The sequence below is a fragment of the Salmo salar genome, chromosome ssa20, assembly GCF_905237065.1.
Source record: "Salmo salar chromosome ssa20, Ssal_v3.1, whole genome shotgun sequence".
In the NCBI taxonomy this organism is placed as follows: domain Eukaryota; kingdom Metazoa; phylum Chordata; class Actinopteri; order Salmoniformes; family Salmonidae; genus Salmo; species Salmo salar.
In genome coordinates, this window is record NC_059461.1 from 18,138,583 (window position 1) to 18,161,190 (window position 22,608).

General features: G+C 41.5%; 1 protein-coding gene across 2 annotated transcripts; it reads left to right on the forward strand.

Moving 5' to 3' along the window:
- Nucleotides 1-608: 608 nt before the first annotated feature.
- Nucleotides 609-21,740, forward strand: pgh1 (Prostaglandin G/H synthase 1). 2 transcript variants are annotated; one of them, XM_014160048.2, is made up of 12 exons: nt 609-926; nt 1,036-1,125; nt 2,700-2,816; nt 3,260-3,400; nt 6,803-6,946; nt 7,091-7,272; nt 12,313-12,396; nt 17,350-17,596; nt 18,139-18,425; nt 20,432-20,579; nt 21,195-21,540; nt 21,707-21,740. In XM_014160048.2, the coding sequence occupies exons 1-12, from the start codon at nt 839-841 to the stop codon at nt 21,708-21,710; spliced, it is 1,878 nt and encodes a 625-aa protein (XP_014015523.1). In that variant the 5' UTR covers nt 609-838; the 3' UTR covers nt 21,711-21,740. The 2 variants fall into 2 exon arrangements, with proteins under 2 accessions (XP_014015523.1, NP_001133846.1); NM_001140374.1 differs by having other exon boundaries at nt 869-926; nt 21,195-21,740.
- Nucleotides 21,741-22,608: the final 868 nt, after the last annotated feature.

Here is a 22,608-nt window from a genome sequence, read left to right on the forward strand (position 1 = left end):
CCGCCACTGCATGCAGTGATGCCAATTTAGCAATTTTGTTGCTAGATTTAGCAACTTTTCAGACTACCCTGGCAACTTTCTTTTCAAACAGCATCTAGCAACAAATTTAGCTACTTAAAAAAAATTATTTGGAACTTTTAGCAACTTTTGAAAAGTGACTCAAATGCTAAAATGCACGCATTTTCCATCTACTTTGTTGATGACACAAAAACGATTTTCTCTGTCACACACTCAGTCACAACACACGTGTATGGCTGCAAAAGTACATTGTGAGTGACGTCAACAGCAGGCCAGCAGCAATTTCAGCAAATTGAAAATCATTGTTGGTTGACTGCAGCAGCAGTAGTATGCGTTCGACGAGCCAAACCCAATTAATATAGTTGGTCATGAATGTTTGATCTTGAACAAAATTACAACATCAATCAACATGTCTCAATCAAAATTGTACAGCCAGAAGTACAGAAAAGAGTGAGAGTCTGTACCTGAACAAATCAAATCATATTTTTTGCAGAGATGGCCAGTCAATTTGAGTGACGTTATTGTGTTTTCTACGTAATAACGCAGTTTTACGTTATCACGCAATGGCATCACAACGTCATTTAGCAACTTTTAGCAACAAATCAACCTGCCTCTAGCAACTTAACTTGAAAATTAGCTGGCAACACTGTCCATGTGTTGTATAGAAGTGAACCAGGAGATGGGGAAGTTGCTTACCATTTGTTTCGCCCCTACCAAAATGAACTTTCACGTATGAAATTCTGTGTGGACTTGTTTTTTAGATGGTATCTAAACAGCTTCCAGGAAGGAAATACATCGTATTGGTTATGTGTATTTCTTCATGAGTGCAGCATATATTATTTTTGCACTGCTGTATTGGGAAGACGCGTCCGCTGAAGGTGCTTATGCAGTAAATCTTACAATGAGAGGTGAGTTTTTGACAATTAAATGTTTTGTTTTGTTTTTTTACCAATGGCACCAAACCATTACATTATTTTAGGTTTGGTCATTCATTCACGTTAATAATTGTGTTTTTAGAGTGCGTCGTGTGCGTCTGGGCATGTATCCTGCTGCAAAGGTTACCAACATGTCCCGGGGAGGAGGGGAAAGACGCCAGTACAAATGTTGGTAGGTGTCTAATATTTTAAAACCTATAGCAGGGGCGGGAAACTTGCAGCCATGGGCAACAGGTGGAATTGCCGACTCTGACAGAAGGCTCGGGAATCCTTTATGGATATGGGTACACAGACCTGCTAGCCACTGAGGCTCATCATGAGTTAAGATTTCTTTGTGTCCCCAACCCCATCAAAGTTGCCCATCCCTGAACTATAGTGTCATTATTATCTAGTAACAATATGCTGAAATTCTATCAACTGGATTATATGAGATGTATACTGTTATTTAAAACTGCTGAAAAGAATATCCAAAACATCTCTAAAGAGCACATTGTGTCTTTACGTTTTCCAAAGTATACAACATTTAATATAAAGCTACAATGAACAGGCATCCAGACATATTTGTTTGTATGGCAACACAGATGACACAAGTAAACATATTTGCAAGTGGAGGAAGCCCGTTTGAAATAAGGAAGACGATTTGCATTTAAGGGTCATGCAATTTATTTGTACAAATACATTGACAGCCCTAATTGTACATATCTTTAACTTCCATTGTTTGGTCATTTTAAAGGGTTTGGGGGGGGGACCATGGTGTTAATACAAATGTTATATTATAAATATTCACCCCAATATCTGTGCTGTCAGTTGAATGCGTTGACTACTAGCACAGTATAGGGTTCTGTCTCCTATCATGAAGACAGAGTTTCCTCTTGGCAGAAAGAGACTGAAAGACTCCAGTTATCTAAATGACATGACTGAAGAATCCTGCTCAATTAGGAAGGGTCTGCTGAACTACTGCTATTCATACATCCACTCTTCATTTTGAAAATGAGAAATGCTATTTATGATCATCTCAATGGATATGTGTCTGTCTGTGAGGGAAGGACAGGAAGCCGTAACATGATAGAGATGGCAGGGCCAAGGATGTGAGAGTTGGCATCTTGCTTGTCTCATGGCAGCAGACGTTTCTGTTACCACAGCCCTCCGACCCCAGTCAGACTCCCAGTAGTCCTAACCCTCTTCTTTCCTAGTGTGCTAGTTTATTCTAGGCTGAATCTTAATTTGAGATTATTTAACCTACTGTAAATCTAATTTTGCGTTGCTGCCAGTGGGAGATTTGTGTGACAATAGTAGGTTAGGTTGTGCATACATCTCGAGTTTGGATTTGTACCTGACTAAGATACCATGCTCAGAGGTAATTAAGCTGTGGTTCCGGTGAGTATCCTCGTCAGATGATGTCACGTAGTTACTGTAATAAATATCTTCCCTACCTCATCAAACAAAAGGGAGTAGGGCAACACATCAAGTTCCAGCCTGAGATTATTGTTCCGCTGATGCTATAAGCACAGTTTTCAGGCTGGCACCCAAGCTAGAGAGACATTGGACAAATGGACACCATCTATTGTGTCTTGGCAATCTTTACTGTAGCTGGCAAATTTATGACAGAGGCACTGTGCTGATCAGGAAAAAGTATGTGCACCACTAGGAAAAACTCTGCTATTCCTGGTAAGGTCACATGGTCAGGAAAAGCTCAGTGCCTAAACTATACTTTAATTGACATGTGTACGTTTTTATCATTTGCAGTGAATCCCTGTTGCTATTACCCCTGTCAGAACTGGGGTGTGTGTGTCAGGTTTGGCATTGACCGCAATGAATGTGACTGCACTCGCACCGGCTTCTATGGACAGAATTGCACTATCCGTAAGTTAAGTGTTTTGCTTCTACATTCTTCTGATTCAAGTTATATTTAACATTTTCCTCTCTAGTTTATTAAAACATTGTTATCCTTTCCTCATGTGCAGAAGGATTTGTAACAAGATGAAAAGAAAAAGCGCCGTGTGTTTAGTTTCACAACTTTTTTTAATTTTTTTTTTTTTTTAATTTTTTTGTGAAGCTGCCCAAATAATAATTTCTAATTGAGAAAACACATTTTAAGTTGACTGCATTTTTACCTAAGTTTTCTTAAGTTGGAGCTAAGTTTGGGCCAACTATACATTTTAAGTTCATGTAACACTTTAACTGAAAAGTTGAGTAATCTAAAAAAGGTGGTGGGAACCAGTTACTTAATGATGAGTTGAAATTACTAAATTTATTTGTATTTTATTTTACAGTGTGCTGTTTGTCTTCTCTCTGTGTGTTTTTAGCTGAGTTCTGGACAAGGATCCACCAGCAGCTAAAGCCGAGCCCTGACGTGGTCCACTACATCCTCACACACTTCCACTGGCTGTGGAACCTCATCAACAGGACCTTCATGCGGGACTGGCTCATGAGGGTGGTCCTCACAGGTTAGTCGCCTGACATTCAATGCAGCCATGAGCATGCTGGCACAAAATGGTTGCTATAGTGGGCGCTGTGTATAAGTGGTGGAAGGGCTAACTTTGTACCATAAAAAAATAAAATGTACAGTGCTTTGCAACCAGGTGAAACATGCTATGATGATAGAAATGCATGCATGGATCCATTGTGCTGTTGTAACAGTTGAAAACGCATAAATGCTCTCCAAAGTGCTTCTAGAATTGAATCCTTATCCCATTATCTCAGACCCGTACTGTACATATTCATATCTACTCTTATGGTGTTACTTTAAGAGAAGAGTTTCTCTTCCCTACCAATGCATTCATTGGATAGTTTGCTTACAACGTGTGTCCATTTGCTTCATGGTTTCTCTGTTATGTTCTTGGCATGTAAATATTTGGTAACACACATTGGCCCATGGTGTCATCACCATTCTCTGAGTTCTTCCATCTAACTCGCTAGAACTGCAGACAGTTTTAGGCGTATTTACAAGGTTTAAATCTGAGGCGAGGTATTAAAAAGTGATGTTGTCAGCTAGCTAGCTCTGGTCTAACGTTAAGCAAACTCTCGGAAGTTCAAAGAAGTTCATGTTCCTTCATAGAAGCCGTTCCTCTTTAGGCTGAATTCCGATAATGCATGTCATCATAACAAGATGCCAAGCCTCTTCCTCCACTCTCTCTTGTTCTCTCCCCACCTGCCAAATTTCAGTCGCATCTCACGCCCTACAGAACTATTATAGCTTGCCTCCACCATAGCAAGCTGCTCTATCCACACTGACTGGTGAAGTAATTTAATGTTGCGATAAATAAAATAAAAAAATGTTTTGTTCGAACCGGTTCAGAACTTTATTTTGCTGGTCGGAACACTGGAACGAAATGAAAAACATTTTGGAAAATAATGGCTAAAATGCAAAACCTGACTTGTGTGTCAAATAATAATGATAGAGCCCACAGGTTTATTTTGCTTTGCATGTGAATGACATAAAGTTAAAGTATAGTTTATTGATATTATGTACTATAATGTGAATTACTTTTCAGTTACATCACATTGATAGTTTCATCCCTCGAATGTTTGCTTGAGGCTTTCCAAATCAAGCTACACTTCAAATTAATTAAATCATATTTTTCGGTCTGCGTGTTTCTTTAACTGAACGTTCCTTCGTTTTATTTGGGATTCAATCCATGGTGTGTTATAGTGCGGGGCACTAGACAGCATTGCCCCTTTTTTTAAACGTCATTTCTGCTTGAGCCGACATCCTCAGCTTTTACCGTGAGTGCAATCTCCGTAAACGGCGAAGAAATTGTCCTTAAAGGGGGAGTCTACTGTACTGCTTTATAATGTGCCTTGGATTGAGTCATGGTCTTAAACTGAATGTTGATAATGTTTCTTCATCTCACTGAAATTGGAAGTTTCTTAAAAGTTGAGAATGTCTTTTAACTCTGCTGGAAGTTGCAGTTTTAAAAACTGGTTATCATCTGGGTTGTTCTGCGGTTACAGTTATTTTCTGATATTATGAGAGAAGTGGCATCTCTTCATCTAAAATGTGTGACACACACACATGCTTGTTTTGCTATCCTTGTGGGGACCAAACAATTGATTCCCATTCAAAATCCTATTTTCCCCAACCCCTAAATCTAACCCTTAACCTTAATCCCAAACTCTAATTCTAACCCAAAGCCTAAGCCTAAAATAGCCTTTTCATTGTGGGGAATGGCGACATGTCCCCCCCCACTTGTCCGAATTTTCCTTGTTTTACTATCCTTGTGGCGGTCAGTGTAAGATGAGGGAGGCCATTTTTCTTTTTCATGAGCATGGCCTTATTTCTATTACAGCATATCAGATGACATCTCATTCATTTTCCAATAACCCAGTTCAATGTAACAGCGATAGGTTTAGGCTACTACATGATACTCAAATTTTCCCTGTACCCATCATGAGATTGCTACAATCTAGCCTATGAATGAAAGTTTACAATGTAGGTGCACACAGGTCCACAGACAAATTTGTGACATATGGACAGACAGTGACAATTAACACCACCTTGCACACTCTTGCCTGCAACTAGTTGATACAGGTTGTAATCATTAGTCCAACAGTTGCAAACAAGAGTTTCTATTGGACAAATTCAGGTATGTTTATTCCGCTTGCTTACGTTTTTTTAACAGAATCGGCCGAATGAGTACACCCCTGATCACTCGTAAACACAGTTCACTTTCATGGCAGCCACATCCTATGTGCTCTCCTTCTCTCACCTCTTCGCTTGTGGACTTCAATGCGCAACACATCAGCTGTATGTGACCAGGAGAAAAAACTTTTCCAAGCCAAACCGCTACACACAGTCTACATCGTTGTCACCATATTAGCTAAAGTGTTAGTCAGCATAGCTAATAGAACTAACGTGTTAGTAAACCGGCTACAATCAGGCAGTAATGTTACAGTGTACAGTCGGTAAGCAGTTACACCGGCGGGTCCCAGTGGCAATAAATTAATAATACCAAAAGCTTACCTTGACTTGGAAGAGTTCCAGTGTTGTGTTGGAAAGTCATAGCCAGCTACCTAACATAGCGTACCTCTGTTTGAGCAGGGTGTTTCAGTATACTAAACTAGCTAGCTGCATTTACTAGGTAAGTAAGTGTAATTTTTTTAAACTTTCAATCTCTGTCTCTCTTGCTTCTCCTTCATTTTTGAAGGAATTAATTTGTTCAAAACTGTTCAACTATTGTCTGTCTCTTTGAATCAACTACTCACCACATGTTATCCACTGCAGTGCTAGCTCGTTGTAGCTTATGCTTGTACTAGATTCATTCTCTGATCCTTTGATTGGGTGGAACACATGTCAGTCCATGCGGCAGTCCATGCAGCAAGAGTTCTGATATTCTGCAGGATGTCCTCGGAAGTTGTCATAATTACTGTGTAAGTCTATGGAAGGGCGTAAAAATCATGTGCCTCCAAGGTTTTGTATTGAAGTCAATGTACCCAAAGGAGGACAGAAGCTAACTGAGCACCGGCTACACAATGGTGCTACCCTACAGAGTACTGTTGAGGCTACTGTAGACCTTCTTTGCAAAATAGTGTGTTTTTAATCAGTTATTTGGTGATGTGATTATATTTAGTGTAGCTTTATCTAAAATGGATCAATTTAAATGTTTCACAATGAAAACATTTTTTAAATTCACCGAGGAGGATGGTCCTCCTCTGAGGAGCCTCCACTGCTTGTGAGGACTTCTGATCCCCACAAGGATAGTACAACCACCCCCCCCCCACACACACACACACTCACACACCTATCCCATGGGTTGTATTTCCTCCGAACATTGTTATTGCATTTTCAGTAAAACTTTAGGGCTATAATGATCAATGTGTCAAACAATTATGTTTTCTCCCTCCCAAAGTCAGATCCAACCTTATTCCTAGTCCTCCTACCTTCAACTCCAAGTATGGATACCTCAGCTGGGAGTCCTACTCCAATGTTTCCTATTACACCCGTATCCTACCCCCTGTGCCTGAAGACTGCCCCACCCCTATGGGTACCAAAGGTGAGATGGAGTGCATCCAAAGTTCCTATCAGAAAATAGGATGAAGGCATCCCACAAAGACTTTCTGGAGATTACCCAGTGAAATAAATCTTCCCAACTGCAACATGCATAGCTAACATACTTTCATTCCTCTCTTTTCTCCAGGAAAGTCTGTCCTCCCAGACCCAAAGCTGGTGGTGGAGAAGTTTCTTCTGAGGAGGCAATTCAGGCGGGATCCAAAGGGAACCAACCTAATGTTTGCTTTCTTCGCTCAGCACTTCACCCATCAGTTCTTCAAGACCCGAAACAGTATGGGCTTGGGCTTTACCAGGGCTCTGGGGCATGGGGTGAGTTACTTGGTACTCCCTGTACTGTACAGTATGTTATACAGTGTATTCAGACCCCTTGACGTTTTCCACATTTTGTTACAGCCTTATTCTAAAATTGATTAAATGAATTCTTCTCATCAATCTACACACAATACCCCATAATGACAAAGCCAAAATAGGTTTTTAGAAAATTTTGCAAATTTATAAAAAACAAAAACTGAAATAACTTTGTTAGGTTCTTATTAGAGAAGCTAATATCTAGAGAAACTAGAGAAGCTTTAATCAAGTTTAATCATTGCCAAAGGTTCTGTACAGCTGTAATCAGACAGCAAAACATTTCTTTCCATCAGTTATATACATCCTACTTAAGACACTCCTCCTCCTTACAGTTTATGGCTCCACAGGAAACGAATAAAGAGGGTAACAGGATGACAAACCCTGATTACTCCCTTAAGGGGAACTGACCTCACCCCTCACCTCCTGACCTCAACCCCTCCTTCACCTAATCCACAGATATCCATCTGTGTTCCCTATATCAACACATTGCTCTCCTCTCTTCCATCAAACACATTCCAAAGCCTTCTGGGTTGCTACAGATTCTTTCTATTCAAAGCTTCGTCTCTATCATTTATTTAATATCTCAATGTTCAACGTTTAGCCGATTCCAACACCTTATTTACATAAGTATTCAGAACCTTTGCTATGAGACTTGAAATTGAGCTCAGGTGCATCCTGTTTCCATTGATCATCCTTGAGATGTTTCTACAACTTGATTGGAGTCCACCTGTGGTAAATTCAATTGATTGGACTTGGAAAGGCACACACCTGTCTATATAAATTCCCACAGTTGACAGTACATGACAGTGCAAAAACCAAGCCATGAGGTTGAAGGTTTGTCCGTAGAGCACCTGAGACAGGATTGTGTCGAGGCACAGATCTGGGGAAGGGTACCACTTTTTTTTTGCAGCATTGAAGGTCCCAGTGGCCTCTATCATTCTTAAATGGAAGAAATTTGGAACCACCAAGACGCTTCCTAGAGCTGGCCAAACTGAGCAATCGGGGGAGAAGGGCCTTGGTCAGGGAGGTGACCAAGAACTCGATGGTCACTCTGACAGAGCTCCAGAGTTCTTCTGTGGAGATGAGAGAACCTTCCAGGACAACCATCTCTGCAGCACTCCACCAATCAGGCATTTATGGTAGAGTGGCCAGACAGAAGCCACTCCTCAACAAAAGGCATATAACAGCCTGCTTGGAGTTTGCCAAAAGGCACCTAAAGGACTCTCAGACCATGAGAAACAAGATTATCTGGTCTGATGAAACCAAGATTGAAATTGGCCTGAGTGCCAAGCGTCACAACTGGAGGAAACCTGGCACCATCCCTACAGTGAAGCGTAGTGGCAGCATCATGCTGTGGGGATGTTTTTCAGCAGCAGGGACTGGGAGACTAGTCAGGATTGAGCGAAAGATGAACGGAGCAAAGTGCAGAGAGATCCTTGATGAAAACCTGCTCCAGAGCACTCAGGACCTCAGACTGGGGCGAAGGTTCACCTTCCAACAGGACAACGACCATAAGCACACAGCCAAGACAACACAGGGGTGACTTAAGGACAATTCTCTGAATGTCCTTGAGTGGGCCAGCCAGAGTTCGGACTTAAATAGCTGTGCAGCGACGCTCCCCATCCATCCGGACAGAGTTTGAGAGGATTTGCAGAGAAGAATGGGAGAAATTCCCCAAATAAAAGTGTGCCAAGCTTGTAGCATCATACCCAAGAAGACTTGAGGCTGTAATCGCTGCCAAAGGGGCTTCAACGAAGTACTGAGTAAAGGGTCTGAATACTTATGTAATTGTGATATTGTGTGTAGACTAAGAATTTATACAGTGAGGGGGGGAAAAAGTATTTGATCCCCTGCTGATTTTGTACGTTTGCCCACTGACAAAGAAATGATCAGTCTATAATTTTAATGGTAGGTTTATTTGAACAGTGAGAAACATAATTAATACAAAAATCCAGAAAAACTCATGTCAAAAATGTTATAAATTGATTTACATTTTAATGAGGGAAATAAGTATTTGACCCCTCTGCAAAACATGACTTAGTACTTGGTGGCAAAACCCTTGTTGGCAATCACAGAGGTCAGACGTTTCTTGTAGTTGGCCACCAGGTTTGCACACATCTCAGGAGGGATTTTGTCCCACTCCTCTTTGCAGATCTTCTCCAAGTCATTAAGGTTTCAAGGCTGACGTTTGGCAACTCGAACCTTCAGCTCCCTCCACAGATTTTCTATGGGATTAAGGTCTGGAGACTGGCTAGGCCACTCCAGGACCTTAATGTGCTTCTTCTTGAGCCACTCCTTTGTTGCCTTGGCCATGTGTTTTGGGTCATTGTCATGCTGGAATACCCATCCACGACCCATTTTTAATGCCCTGGCTAAGGGAAGGAGGTTCTCACCCAAGATTTGAGGGTACATGGCCCCGTCCATCGTCCCTTTGATGCGGTGAAGTTGTCCTGTCCCCTTAGCAGAAAAACACCCCCAAAGCATAATGTTTCCACCTCCATGTTTGATGGTGGGGATAGTGTTCTTGGGGTCATAGGCAGCATTCCTCCTCCAAACATGTTGGGTTGATGCCAAAGAGCTCCATTTTGGTCTCATCTGACCACAACACTTTCACCCAGTTGTCCTCTGAATCATTCAGATGTTCATTGGCAAACTTCAGACGGGCATGTATATGTGCTTTCTTGAGCAGGGGACCTTGCGGGCGCTGCAGGATTTCAGTCCTTTACGGCGTAGTGTGTTACCAATTGTTTTCTTGGTGACTATGGTCCCAGCTGCCTTGAGATCATTGACAAGATCCTCCCGTGTAGTTCTGGGCTGATTCCTCACCGTCTCATGATCATTGCAAGAGTTTGGAATCTGATTGCTTCTGTGGACAGGTGTCTTTTATACAGGTAACAAGCTGAGATTAGGAGCACTCCCTTTAACTTCTTACATCTAGGGGTTCCGCTAGCGGAATGCCTCACCAATATCCAATGGAAGAGCGTGGCGCAAAATACAAAAACCTCAAATGCAATAATTAAAATTTTTAAAACATATGACTATTTTTACCCCATTTTAAAGATAAGACTCTCGTTAATCTGTCACAAAAACCCAAAACGCAGCTAAATGAAGCACTAACCTTTAATCTTCATCAGATGACACTCCTAGGACATTATCTTATACAATACATGCATGTTTTGTTCAATCAAGTTCATATTTATATAAAAAAAACTGCTTTTTACATTGGCGTGTGATGTTCAGAAATTGTATTCCCACCGAAAACTTCCGGTGAATTTACTAAATTACTCATCATAAACAATGACAAAATACATAACAGTTATTTTAAGAATTATAGATAAAGAACTCCTTTATGCAATCGCTATGTCAGATTTTAAAATAGCTTTTCGGCGAAAGCACATTTTGCAATATTCTGAGTACATAGCTCAGCCATCAGGGCTAGCTATTTTGACACCCGCCAAGTTCGGGGCACACTAAACTCAGAATTAGTATTTGAAAAATGGTATTACCTTTGCTGATCTTCGTCAGAATGCACTCCCAGGACTGCTACTTCCTCCAAGAAATGTTGTTTTTGTTCAAAATAATTCATAGTTATGTCAAAATACCTCAGTTTTGTTCGTGCGTTCAGGTCACTATCCAAAGGGTAATGCGTGAGCGCATTTCGAGACAATTCTTTTTCTAAATGTTCCATTACCGTACTTAGAAGCATATCAAACGCTGTTTAAAATCAATATTTATGGTATTTTTCTCGTAAAATAGTGATAATATTCCAACCGGACAATGGTGTATTCATTTAAAGAGGAAAAGAATAAACAGCGTGGTCTCGTGAATGCGCATATCCAATCTCTTTGTCACCAGGCAGACCACCATGAACTGAGCTACTATACTCTGCCCAGAGACAGGAGACGCCTCAATCCGCTTTCTGAAGGGTTTAGAGAGCCAATGGAAGCCTTAGAAAGTGCTACGTAACCCCACAGATACTGTAGTTTCGATAGAGAACCAAAAGAAGAACTAAAAATTGTCAGACAGGCCACTTCCTGCTTGGAATTCTCTCAGATTTTTGCCTGCCATATGAGTTCTGTTATACTCACAGACACCATTCAAACAGTTTTAGAAACTTCAGAGTGTTTTCAATCCCAATCTACTAATAATATGCAAATATTTGACTCTGGGCCCGAGAAGTAGGCCGTTTAATTTGGGTACATTTTTCATCCGGCCGTGATAATACTGCCCCCTATAGCGAAGAGGTTAAAAGTGTGCTCCTAATCTCAGCTCGTTACCTGTATAAAAGACACCTGGGAGCCAGAAATCTTTCTGATTGAGAGGCGGTCAAGTACTTATTTCCCTCATTAAAATGCAAATCAATTTATAACATTTTTTACATGCGTTTTTCTGGATTTTTTGTTGTTGTTATTCTGTCTCTCACTGTTCAAATAAACCTACCCTTTAAAATTATAGACTGATCATTTCTTTGTCAGTGGGCAAACGTACAAAATCAGCAGGGGATCAAATACTTTTTTTCCCTCACTGTATATTTTTAAATCCATTTTAGAATAAGGCTGTAACGTAACACAATGTGGAAAAAGTCAAGGCGTCTGAATACTTTCCGAATGCACTGTATATTATATTATTCAATTTGATAGAATGATAGAATAAATACAATTATATTTAGGGGAGGATGGCCAGTAAGTGATGTATTTAGGTGTTAGGAAGAGGTGGACATCTCCAATCCTTTTTGTACTTTTTCTTTACCTTTTTAGTCATTTTAGCAGATGCTCTTATCCAGAGCGATTTACAGTAGGCAGTCAATACATTTCCATACTTTTCCTCCATACTATTCCAACAGCCGCAATATAATCTTGTTCCTTGCTGGAACCAAATCTTGCACACACTGCGAGATACATGGGAGTCATATTGATCTATGTCTCTTACATGCATCCTGAATGTGAATCTCTTTTTATTCTCATATTTCATGTTAATCTCGTGTTATTAATCTCTAACCAGGTGGATGCCGGCAATGTCTACGGAGATAATCTGGAGCGTCAACTGAGCCTCCGGCTTCTTAAAGACGGAAAGATGAAATATCAGGTATGTGGAGTAATGCATAACTCCACTCCAGCTATGTGAAAGCATGGACAAGTCTCCACTGGAATGTTACTGTAGACACGGTACTACTCTGTGGTCCACTCTGAGGTACATGTGCTTTCTACCCTTTACACTTTTAACCCTTTTCATACTAATGTGGTTAAATATATCAAAAAAAGGTGGAACCAACATAAATTGCATTTAAAGAAAAATCTCAAAACGGATTTGCTCTTCTATATACAGGTTTAAAATGGCAGATTTTGGCACTGATAAACACCTACATTGGAACGCAGTGGCTGTACAGTTACATGACGTCAGAGGTCTGGCTCTGCGCTTCACAGCTCTGTATGGATTTTGACTGACTGTCCTTCTGAACTTGAGCACCTCGTGCGACAAGACTTTGCCTCCTTCCCTCCCGCTAATTGAGCAGCTTTTGCATGTTTTTTTGTTCTCTAAGGGAGGGAAGTGCTGTAAATTGAGGACTCAATGTATTTTGAAAAATTTGAGGTTGAGGATTATAATAAATACTGCTATGATGTCATACAAGCAAGCCAAACACCCGTGAGTCCAAATGTGAACTTCACATTTCCAAATCGTTAATGTCCATCACCCATTTCGTATGATAGGTTATGAATTGCAATTCGTATTATGTTACCAATTTTCTAAATGTACAGTATGTTACAAATTAGCTAGTGTAGGGGTTAAGGTTTAGGAGTTAGTTTAAAGGGTTAGGGGAAGGGATAGCTAACATGCTAAGTAATTGCAGAGTAGTTGCAAAAATGCTAAAGTTGTCTGAGATTCGATCTCGCAAACTTTGGTTTGCTAGACGTTCACGTTGCCTTAAGTAACCATCTGTCATATGTGACCATACCAAATGTAACATATCATACTCATTTTGGTGTCATGGATTTACGCTTACTATGTTACATCCAGGATGCTGATCTGGTGGACTCACTAAACACAAATGCTTAGTTTGTAAATTAAGTCTGAGTGTTGGAGAGTGCCCCTGACTATCCATAACTTAAAATAACCAGAAAATTGTACCCTCTGGTTTGCTTAATGTAAGGACTGCGAAATGATTTATACTTTTACTTTTTATACTTAAGTATATTATTGCAATTACATTTACTTTTAATACTTAAGTATATATAAAACCAGATACTTTAGTCATTTTCTATTAAGGTGAAAGTCAGCAAGTAAGTAAGTCTAAAGGTATCTTTACTTTTACTCAAGTATGACAATTGGGTACTTCTCCCACCACTGCACAGAGGTAGCAGGTAACAGCGTAGCCATTGTTCAGTGACCAGGTGCCAGTTAGTGTATCATTTGAGTGACCAAAAATCCTGACTCGTGTCAGGATAAAGAAGTACACCCATGAGGCCCATTTTCTTTATCTGTTGAATAAGCTGAATTCGACTCCAAAGAAGGACGTTAGGGAATGGTATCTGTTTTTGGCAAAGGTGTTGGTTCAGTGTCGGGAGAGGTTGTGTTGTAAGAACCCCATTGATTGTCTCTTTTGGCAGTGGTATGCATGTGAAACTCAGGATGAGATGACTGAGCAACTGTTGGTTATTTACAGTGCCTTAAAGTATTCAGACACCCATTACTTTTTCCAGTTTTTCCAGCCTTATTCTAAAATTGATTTAAATAATTTTTTTCCTCATCACTTTACACACAGTACCCCATAATGACAAATAAAAAAGTTTTTAAAAAAAGTTTGCTAATTTATAAAAAAAATAATATTAAATCGGAAATATCACATTTACATACGTTTTCAGACCCTTAACCTGTTGAGGACAGACGTTCCGCTAGCGGAACCTCGTTCCGCCTGCGGAACCCCTAGCCAACAGCCAATGGCATCGCACGGCGCGAAATACAAAACCAACTAAAATACCACAATTCAATTTTCTCAAACAATCAAATATTTGTCACCATTTTAAAGATAAGACTCTCGTTAATCTAACCACATGGTCCGATTTCAAAAAGGCTTTACAGCGAAAGCAAAACATTAGATTATGTTAGGAGAGTACATAGATACAAATAATCACACAGCCATTTTCCAAGCAAGCATATATGTCACATAAACCCAAACCACAGCTAAATGCAGCACTAACCTTTGATGATCTTCATCAGATGACACTCCTAGGACATTATGATATACAATACATGCATGTTTTGTTCAATCAAGTTCATATTTATATCAAAAAACAGCTTTTTACATTAGCATGTGATGTTCAGAACTAGCATACCCACCGCAAACTTCCGGTGAATTTACTAAATTACTCACGATAAACGTTGACAAAATACATAACAATTATTTTAAGAATTATAGATACAGAACTCCTTTATGCAATCGCTTTGTCCGATTTTAAAATGGCTTTTCGGCGAAAGCACATTTTGCAATATTCTGAGTACATAGCTCGGCCATCACGGCTAGCTATTTTGACATCCGCCAACTTCGGGGTCACCTAAACTCAGAATTACTATTAGAAAAATGGTATTACCTTTGCTGTTTTTCGTCAGAATGCACTCCCAAGACTTCTACTTCAACAACAAATGTTGTTTTGGTTCCAAATAATCCATAGTTATATCCAAATACCTCAGGTCACTATCCGAAGGGTAACGCGCGAGCGCATTTAGTGACAAAAAAATTCTAAATATTCCATTACCGTACTTAGAAGCATGTCAAACGCTGTTTAAAATCTATTTTTATGCTATTTTTCTCGTAAAATAGCGATAATATTCCAACCGGGCAACGTTGTATTCATTCAAAGAGAGAAAGAAAAACATGGCGAGTTCTCGTGACCGCGCATCTCCAGTCTCACTGTCCCCAGGTTGACCACTTACAAACTCTGCTCCTATACTTTGCCCAGAGACAGCAGACACCCATTCCACTTTCTGGCGGCTTTAGAGAGCCAATGGAAGCCTTAGAAAGTGTCACGTTACAGCACAGATGCTGTAATTTCGATAGAGATGTAACAGAAGGACAACAAATTGTCAGACAGGGCACTTCCTGCATGGAATCTTCTCGGGTTTTGGCCTGCCATATGAGTTCTGTTATACTCACAGACACCATTCAAACAGTTTTAGAAACGTTAGTGTTTTCTATCCAAATCTACTAATGATATGCATATTCTAGTTTCTGGGCAGGAGTAGTAACCAGATTAAATCGGGTATGTTTTTTATCCGGCCGTGAAAATACTGCCCCCTATCCCAAAGAAGTTAACTAAGTACTTTGTTGAAGCACCTTTGGCAACAATTACAGCCTCGAGTCTTAGGTATGATGCTACAAGCTTGGCACACCTGTATTTGGGGAGTTTCTCCCATTCTTCTCTGCAGATCTTCTCAAGCTCTGTTAGGTTGGATGGGAAGCATTGCTGCAAATCTATTTTCAGGTATTTCCAGTGATGTTTGATGGGGTTCAAGTCCGAGCTCTGGCTGGGCCACTCAAAGACATTCAGAGACTTGTCCCGAAACCACTCCTGCGTTGTCTTGACTGTGTCCCTAGAGTCGTTGTCCTGTTGGAAGGTGAACCTTCACCCCAGTCTGAGGTCCTGAGTGTTCTGGAGCAGGTTTTCATCAAGGATCTCTCTGTACATTGCTCCATTCATCTTTGCCTCGATCCTGACTAGTATCACAGTCCCTGCCGCTGAAAAACATCCCCACAGCATGATGCTGTCACCACCATGCTTCACTGTAGGGAAGATGCCAGGTTTCCTCGAGACGTGACACTTGGCAGTCAGGCCAAAGAGTTCAATCTTGGTTTCATCAGACATGAGAAACTTGTTTCTCATGGTCTGATAGTCTTCAGGTGCCTTTTGGCAAACTCCCAAGCGGGCTGTCATGTGCCTTTTTCTGAGGAGTGGCTTCTGCCTGGCAACTCTACTATAGAGGAGCTCTGTCAGAGTGACCATCAGGTTCTTGGTCACCTCCCTGACCAAGACCCTTCTCCCCTGATTGCTCAGTTTGGCCGGGCGGCCAGCTCTAGGAAGATTCTTGGTGGTTCCAAACTTATTCCATTTAAGAATAGAGGAGGCCCCTGTGTTCTTGGGGTCCTTCAATGCTGCAGAAATGTTTTGGTACCCTTCCCCAGATCTCTGCCTCGGTACAATCCTGTCTCGGAACTCTACAGACAATTCCTACGACCTCATGGCTTGGTTTTTGCTCTGACATGCATTGTCAATTGTGGGAGCTTATATAGACAGGTGTATACCTTTCCAAATCATGTCCAATCAGTAGAATTCACCACAGGTGGACTCCAAGTTACAGAAACATCTCAAGGATGATCACTGGAAACAATGCTCCTGAGCTTAATTTCGAGTCTCATAGCAAAGGGTCTAAATACTTATGCAAATAAGATATTTTGTATACATTTCCAAACATTTCTAAACCTATTTTCGCTTTGTCAATATTATTATTATTGTGTGAAGATTGAGGATTTTTTATTTATTTAATCAATTTTAGAATAAGGCTGTAACGTAACAAAATATGGGAAAAAGTTAAGTGTTCTGAATACATTCCGAAGGCACTGTATGGGTGGAGTTCAGGTAATCATTATTTACAGTAGTGTTTCCAAAATGTTGGGGTCATGACCCATTTTTCTGCTGCTCAAGACTGGGATCTGGCAAGACATGTTCATTGATTTGGTTTGGCAGGTTGCTGGGGAAATTGAGTCGCAGCATAAAGACATTTGTGAACAACTCATTTACTGTAGGCATAAGTTCTGTATAAAGGCCACACAATAAAATTCACATTATCTAACTCGGGACGGTCAGTCCTGACAGTGAATCGCTTGAAACCTTTTGAAATCGCTTTTCCACAAAAACCCAAAGGCTACCCCACATAATTAAAATGTTTCCATTATGCACACCAATTCCTTAAGCATGCTCACAAGTTACTACATTGTGCTAATGGATCTGTAAAGCTCTTAAGGGCTAATACTATCTTCTCTTCCAGGTGGTTAAAGGTGAGGTGTACCCTCCTACGGTGGCCGAGGCGCCGGTGAATATGAGATACCCTCAAGGGACTCCCGTGGGGCACCGTATGGCCATCGGGCAGGAGGTGTTTGGGCTGTTGCCAGGCCTCACCATGTACGCCACCCTGTGGCTGAGAGAACACAACCGCGTCTGTGACATCCTGAAGGCAGAGCACCCCACCTGGGGGGATGAGCAGCTCTTTCAGACCGCCAGGCTCATCGTAATAGGTAAGTACATACCTGACTGGACAGGGATCTCTCTCTGTCTAGCCTTTCATACCACCAGAGATTGCCCATTTTTAGACACTCAAGTACTTTAGGCAGAATATACATTTCTAGGAAATGTTGTCATGTGCTGGGTTGCTTAGGGCCCCCTAGCGGAGTCTCAACTTACTGTTGCGAGTTAGAATAGTAGGTGCAAGTTCGAGATTTGGTTGTGCATCAGCAATTTTTCTCTTGTTTTGTCAGTCATTGACAGTCACTCAATTAGCCATGTCAGCTAACAATTTTTAGATTGGTATGTTATTATTCCCAGCTATCTAAACTTGTAGTAATCATGGCCGAATACCGACCGGTCATGCAGGGCAAGTGTCCAGGGCCCCTGACCTTCAGGAGGTCCCAACCATATCTCGCTTAGGACCCCAAAAGACTAGAGCTGTCCCTGCTTGTTTGTCAATAGTTGGGGGGAATAAGAATCAACACACTTCTCTAGTAGATTCTCCCAAAATTGATTTTCTTGGGTGTAGATCCATATTTAGTTTATATTCCAGGTGAGACCATCCGGATAGTGATCGAGGAGTATGTGCAGCACCTGAGTGGCTACCTGTTGGATCTGAAGTTTGACCCAGTCCTGCTCTTCAAGTCCACGTTCCAGTACAGGAACCGCATCGCTGTGGAGTTTAAACAGCTGTACCACTGGCACCCCCTGATGCCAGACAGCTTCCACATAGACGGAGACGTGGTGCCCTACTCCCAGTTCATGTTCAACACCTCCATCGTCACACACTACGGGGTGGAGAAACTGGTAGACGCTTTCTCACGCCAGTATGCCGGACAGGTATGGGCTGTGCGGTGACCATGGGATTTCATATGCAGTGTCTTAATGATAAACCCTGGTCTCGATAATGTTGTCATACCATACATAAGTCGGTTGCGGTCAATGATAATATGGAACTTATTTTCTAAGAGTGTCTGCAAAAATTACAAAAAAATCTTAAGATAGCTAGGTGGGACAACCACATATCACAGTCATAGTGAGTACATTTTTCCTCAATAAAGGAGCTAGTAAGGGGGAAAAGAGTCAAGTGCGAGTGTTAGTTCACAAAATTATTTTTTGGGGGGTGAGGAGGTGGTGGGGTTGCTGTGGGATTATTTAAGATTCTCTTTGAAGATGTAGGGTTTCAGATGTTTTCAGAAGATGGGCAAGGGACTCTGGTGTCCTAGCTTCAGAGGGAAGGAATCTGGTTCCACCATTGGGGTGCCAGGACAGAGAAGAGCTTGGACTGGGCTGAGCGGGAGCTGCTCTCCCGTAGGGGTGGGAGGGCCAATAGACCAGAGTTGACAGAACGGAGAACTCAGGTTGGGGTGTAGGGATTAAGCAGAGCCTGAATGTAGGGAGGGTCTTGTTCTTGCTGCTCCGTAGGTAAGTACCATGGTCTTGTAGTGGATGTGAGCCAGTGTAGTGTGTGGAGGAGGGGGGTGACATGGGAGAACTCTATGGATGTTGTAGAGCATGAACCTGCAGGAGCGAGTCACGGCTTTGATATTTGCAGCGAACGACAGGGGGTTGTCAAGGGTCATGCCAAGGTAGTTTACACACTGGTAGGGGGACACCATGGAGTTGTCAACCGTGATGGAGAGGTCTTGGAGCGGACAGGCCTTTCCCGGGAGGAAGAGTAGCTCCGTCTTGTAGGGGTTGAGCTTCAGTTGGTAAGCCGTCATCCAAGCTGAGTTATCTGCTAGGCACGCGGAGATGCGTGTCGCCACCTGGGTGTCAGAAGGGAGGGAAAGGAGAAAAGTAGTTGAGTGTCATCCGCATAGCAATGATGAGAGAGACCATGTGAGGATATGACGCAGCCGAGTGACTTGGTGTATAGCGAGAAGAGGGCCTAGAACCGAGCCCTGGGGGACACCAGTAATGAGAGTACGTGGTGCAGACACAGATCCTCTCCAAGTCACCTGGTGAGTGACTTGAATTCAAATGGACACATTAGTCTGCTTTGTGTGTTCTGGTACTTCTTCTTTTGAGCAAGGCAGACGTTGTGTAAGAGAGATGGAGGATGAGGTTGGGACAGGGCAAATAGCATGGCAAGATTGAGTAGCCTGATGGTAAATCTGACACTACTTGGTGTGAAGTCCATAACCGTGAGCAGTAAAATAGCACATGTTGTAACTGTCACCACAGCCCTGCAAACTTGTTAATGCTCTGCATTCGGTATCTACAGAGCTGTTTTCTGTTGATTAGAAGCTGTGCTAGATCATGACAGGAGGCTTAAACAAGATGCTATCTGTCTGATATTAATCTTTTTTTCTCTGTGGCTTATTGATATCAATCTTTGTCAGCAGAGCAGCAACTATCTATGCGGTATTAGAGAGCAGAAACATGACATCTGTGTATGTGTGCCATTGAGGGTGAATAGGCAAGACAAAAGATTAAAGTGCCTTTGAACGTGGTAGTAGGTGCCAAGGTGTATATGGAGTAATGCATTTTGGGCCCTTCATAGGTGGGTCATTCATTTATTTTAATGACTTTTTTTTCCCATGTTCTCATGCATCCTATATTTATACAGGGGATGCCTGTTTGATCCTTTCAGATGTAGGGCTCTACTCAATCCGGAAAGCTGAATCGTTACAGATTCCGCGATAGAAATGTAAAGGTCATTTCTGATTGAGCCGACATAAGGAGCATTTACTGGAATCCAGTCTCCGATAAAGCAGGAATACTACTGGAATTACAATCACATTGTAAAGTTGAATATCCACAAAGCAGATTGACTCGAGCACTTAGTGTAGTGTACACCATTGCCTACAATGGGTCTGGCTGATTTTAATCCTGTTTCTCAGATAGGAGGAGGTCGAAACATCCACCCAGTGGTGACCAATGTGGCCGAGGGAGTTATTGAAGAGTCCAGGACTCTGCGTCTCCAACCCTTCAACGAGTACAGGAAGAGGTTCAACCTGAAGCCCTACACTTCTTTCTCTGACTTCACTGGTAAGACCACATATATTTTAGTTTGACTGCACAAACCGTCATTCTGTAACCAAACTTTCCATCTGTGCTCTTCTTGTGCATTGAGTTGTGTGGTTTGCAAAGTTAAACAAACCAGAATGACGAATTGTACACTCATTCTGTTACCAAACTTTGTATCTGCACTGTTCTGCAAGTAAATGTGTTTTTATAAAAATGTTCAGTGGAAATTGTTAAGTCATCGTTGTGCATTGACTTATGGTTTGTTTATCTTTGCAACGATTAGTTTTGCTTGGCATACATTTTAAAGTAACAAATCAGAGTCTCAGCATCACTCTGTCACTGTGTAATTGCCCTTATGCAAATTGAAAATATGTAAAATATCAACGTTCTCTCAAAGCAGCTAGCATACAGCTTCATCTTGACATGGGTTGGCCTCTTCAGACGCCATAGGCAGTCTTTGTTGTCCTCTCATCTCAAACCAGTCTTGTCTTTAACTTGATCATGTGTTTCTAATGAACTCTTTTACTCTTCTCTTCTGTATTTGTATTAATTTACTTTAAATGTGCCCTATCTGTGTAGTTTGCTGCAACCAAATTGCCCTTCTGGGACAATAATTATATTTTATATTGTCCCCAGGTGAGGAGGAGATAGCCAGGGAGCTGGAGGAGCTCTATGGTGACATTGATGCGCTGGAGTTCTACCCTGCCATCATGCTGGAGAAGACACGCCCCAACGCCATATTTGGTGAGAGCATGGTGGAGATGGGGGCTCCATTCTCCCTGAAAGGCCTTCTGGGTAACCCCATCTGTTCCCCTGAGTACTGGAAGCCCAGCACATTTGGAGGCCAGACAGGCTTTGATATAGTCAACTCAGCCTCGCTGGAGAGACTGGTGTGTCTGAACACTAATTGGTGTCCATACGTAGCCTTCAATGTCCCTCCAGCCGGGCAGGAGGAGCCGCCAAGGAAACAGTCCACTGAACTGTAAGCCATTGTGATTACTGTATCCATGGTTACGTTCGTTTTTTTTGTTTGTATGGTCTTACTATAATGCCCTTGTCCACCTATGATGCCTGTACTGTGTACTATGTTTACAATGCATAGACTGCATTTATGAATCATTCCCATGTTGCTTATGTCCTATGTACAGGTGACTGTCAAAATAAAGGAAACGCTTGAGTAAATGAGGAATACAAGTATGTTGAAAGCAGCGTGGTTTCGGAGGTAATTAACCCCCTAAAGTCAATGTCCGCACCCCAGTGGAAATATAATCCCCATAATAAAATAATCCCCATAAAAATCTGTCAATTTAAACTACAGAATTATTATTTTTTTGTATTGGATGAGTCTCAATCCACTGCATCTGTGACAGAGCTAGAGCGGTGTTTGTTAAACCATGATCAGTTTCTCACAAAGTCCTCTGTAGTGTCTAAAGGGTTTGACCTACTGTACAAACTATTATGACCCCTCTATGCAAAGGTGAGACTCTCACGTTTTGCTTTAGGACGACCACAGGCCTCAGGACTCGTCTGAAGGTCCCCCGGTACCAGTTGACAAAATGAACGGAAGTATATATGGAGACTGTATAGTGCCAAAAATAAGAGGTTGAATACATGTAAAATATTTTTTTTTACAAATGTTTCCTGATCTGACCTCAAAACTATGAAATAACACATATGGAATCATGTAGTAACCAAAAAAAGTTTTAAACAAATCAAAATGTATATTATATTTGAGATCCTTCAAAGTAGCCGCCCTTTGCCTTGGTATTGGTATTTTATTAAGATCCCAATTAGCTGTTGCAAAAGCAGCAGCTACTCTTCCTGTGGTCCACACAAAACATGACATGGCCTTGATGACAGCTTTGCACACTCTTGGCATTCTCTCAACCAGCTTCACCTGGAATGCTTTTCCAACAGTCTTGAAGGAGTTCCCACATGCAGAGAACTTGTTGGCTGCTTTTCCTTCACTCTGCGGTCCAACTCATCCCAAATGGGCTTGCCCTGGTTAAATGACAAAAAATACATCTCATTTGGGTTGCGATCTGGTGAT

Bases quoted from the DNA above. Each gene is read 5' to 3' on its own strand.
- pgh1 (XM_014160048.2), top strand. From the start codon at position 839: ATGAGTGCAGCATATATTATTTTTGCACTGCTGTATTGGGAAGACGCG. The intron at 1,126-2,699 runs GTAGGTGTCTAA...TATCATTTGCAG, and splicing joins AGACGCCAGTACAAATGTTG to TGAATCCCTGTTGCTATTAC. The intron at 3,401-6,802 runs GTTAGTCGCCTG...TCCCTCCCAAAG, and splicing joins CATGAGGGTGGTCCTCACAG to TCAGATCCAACCTTATTCCT.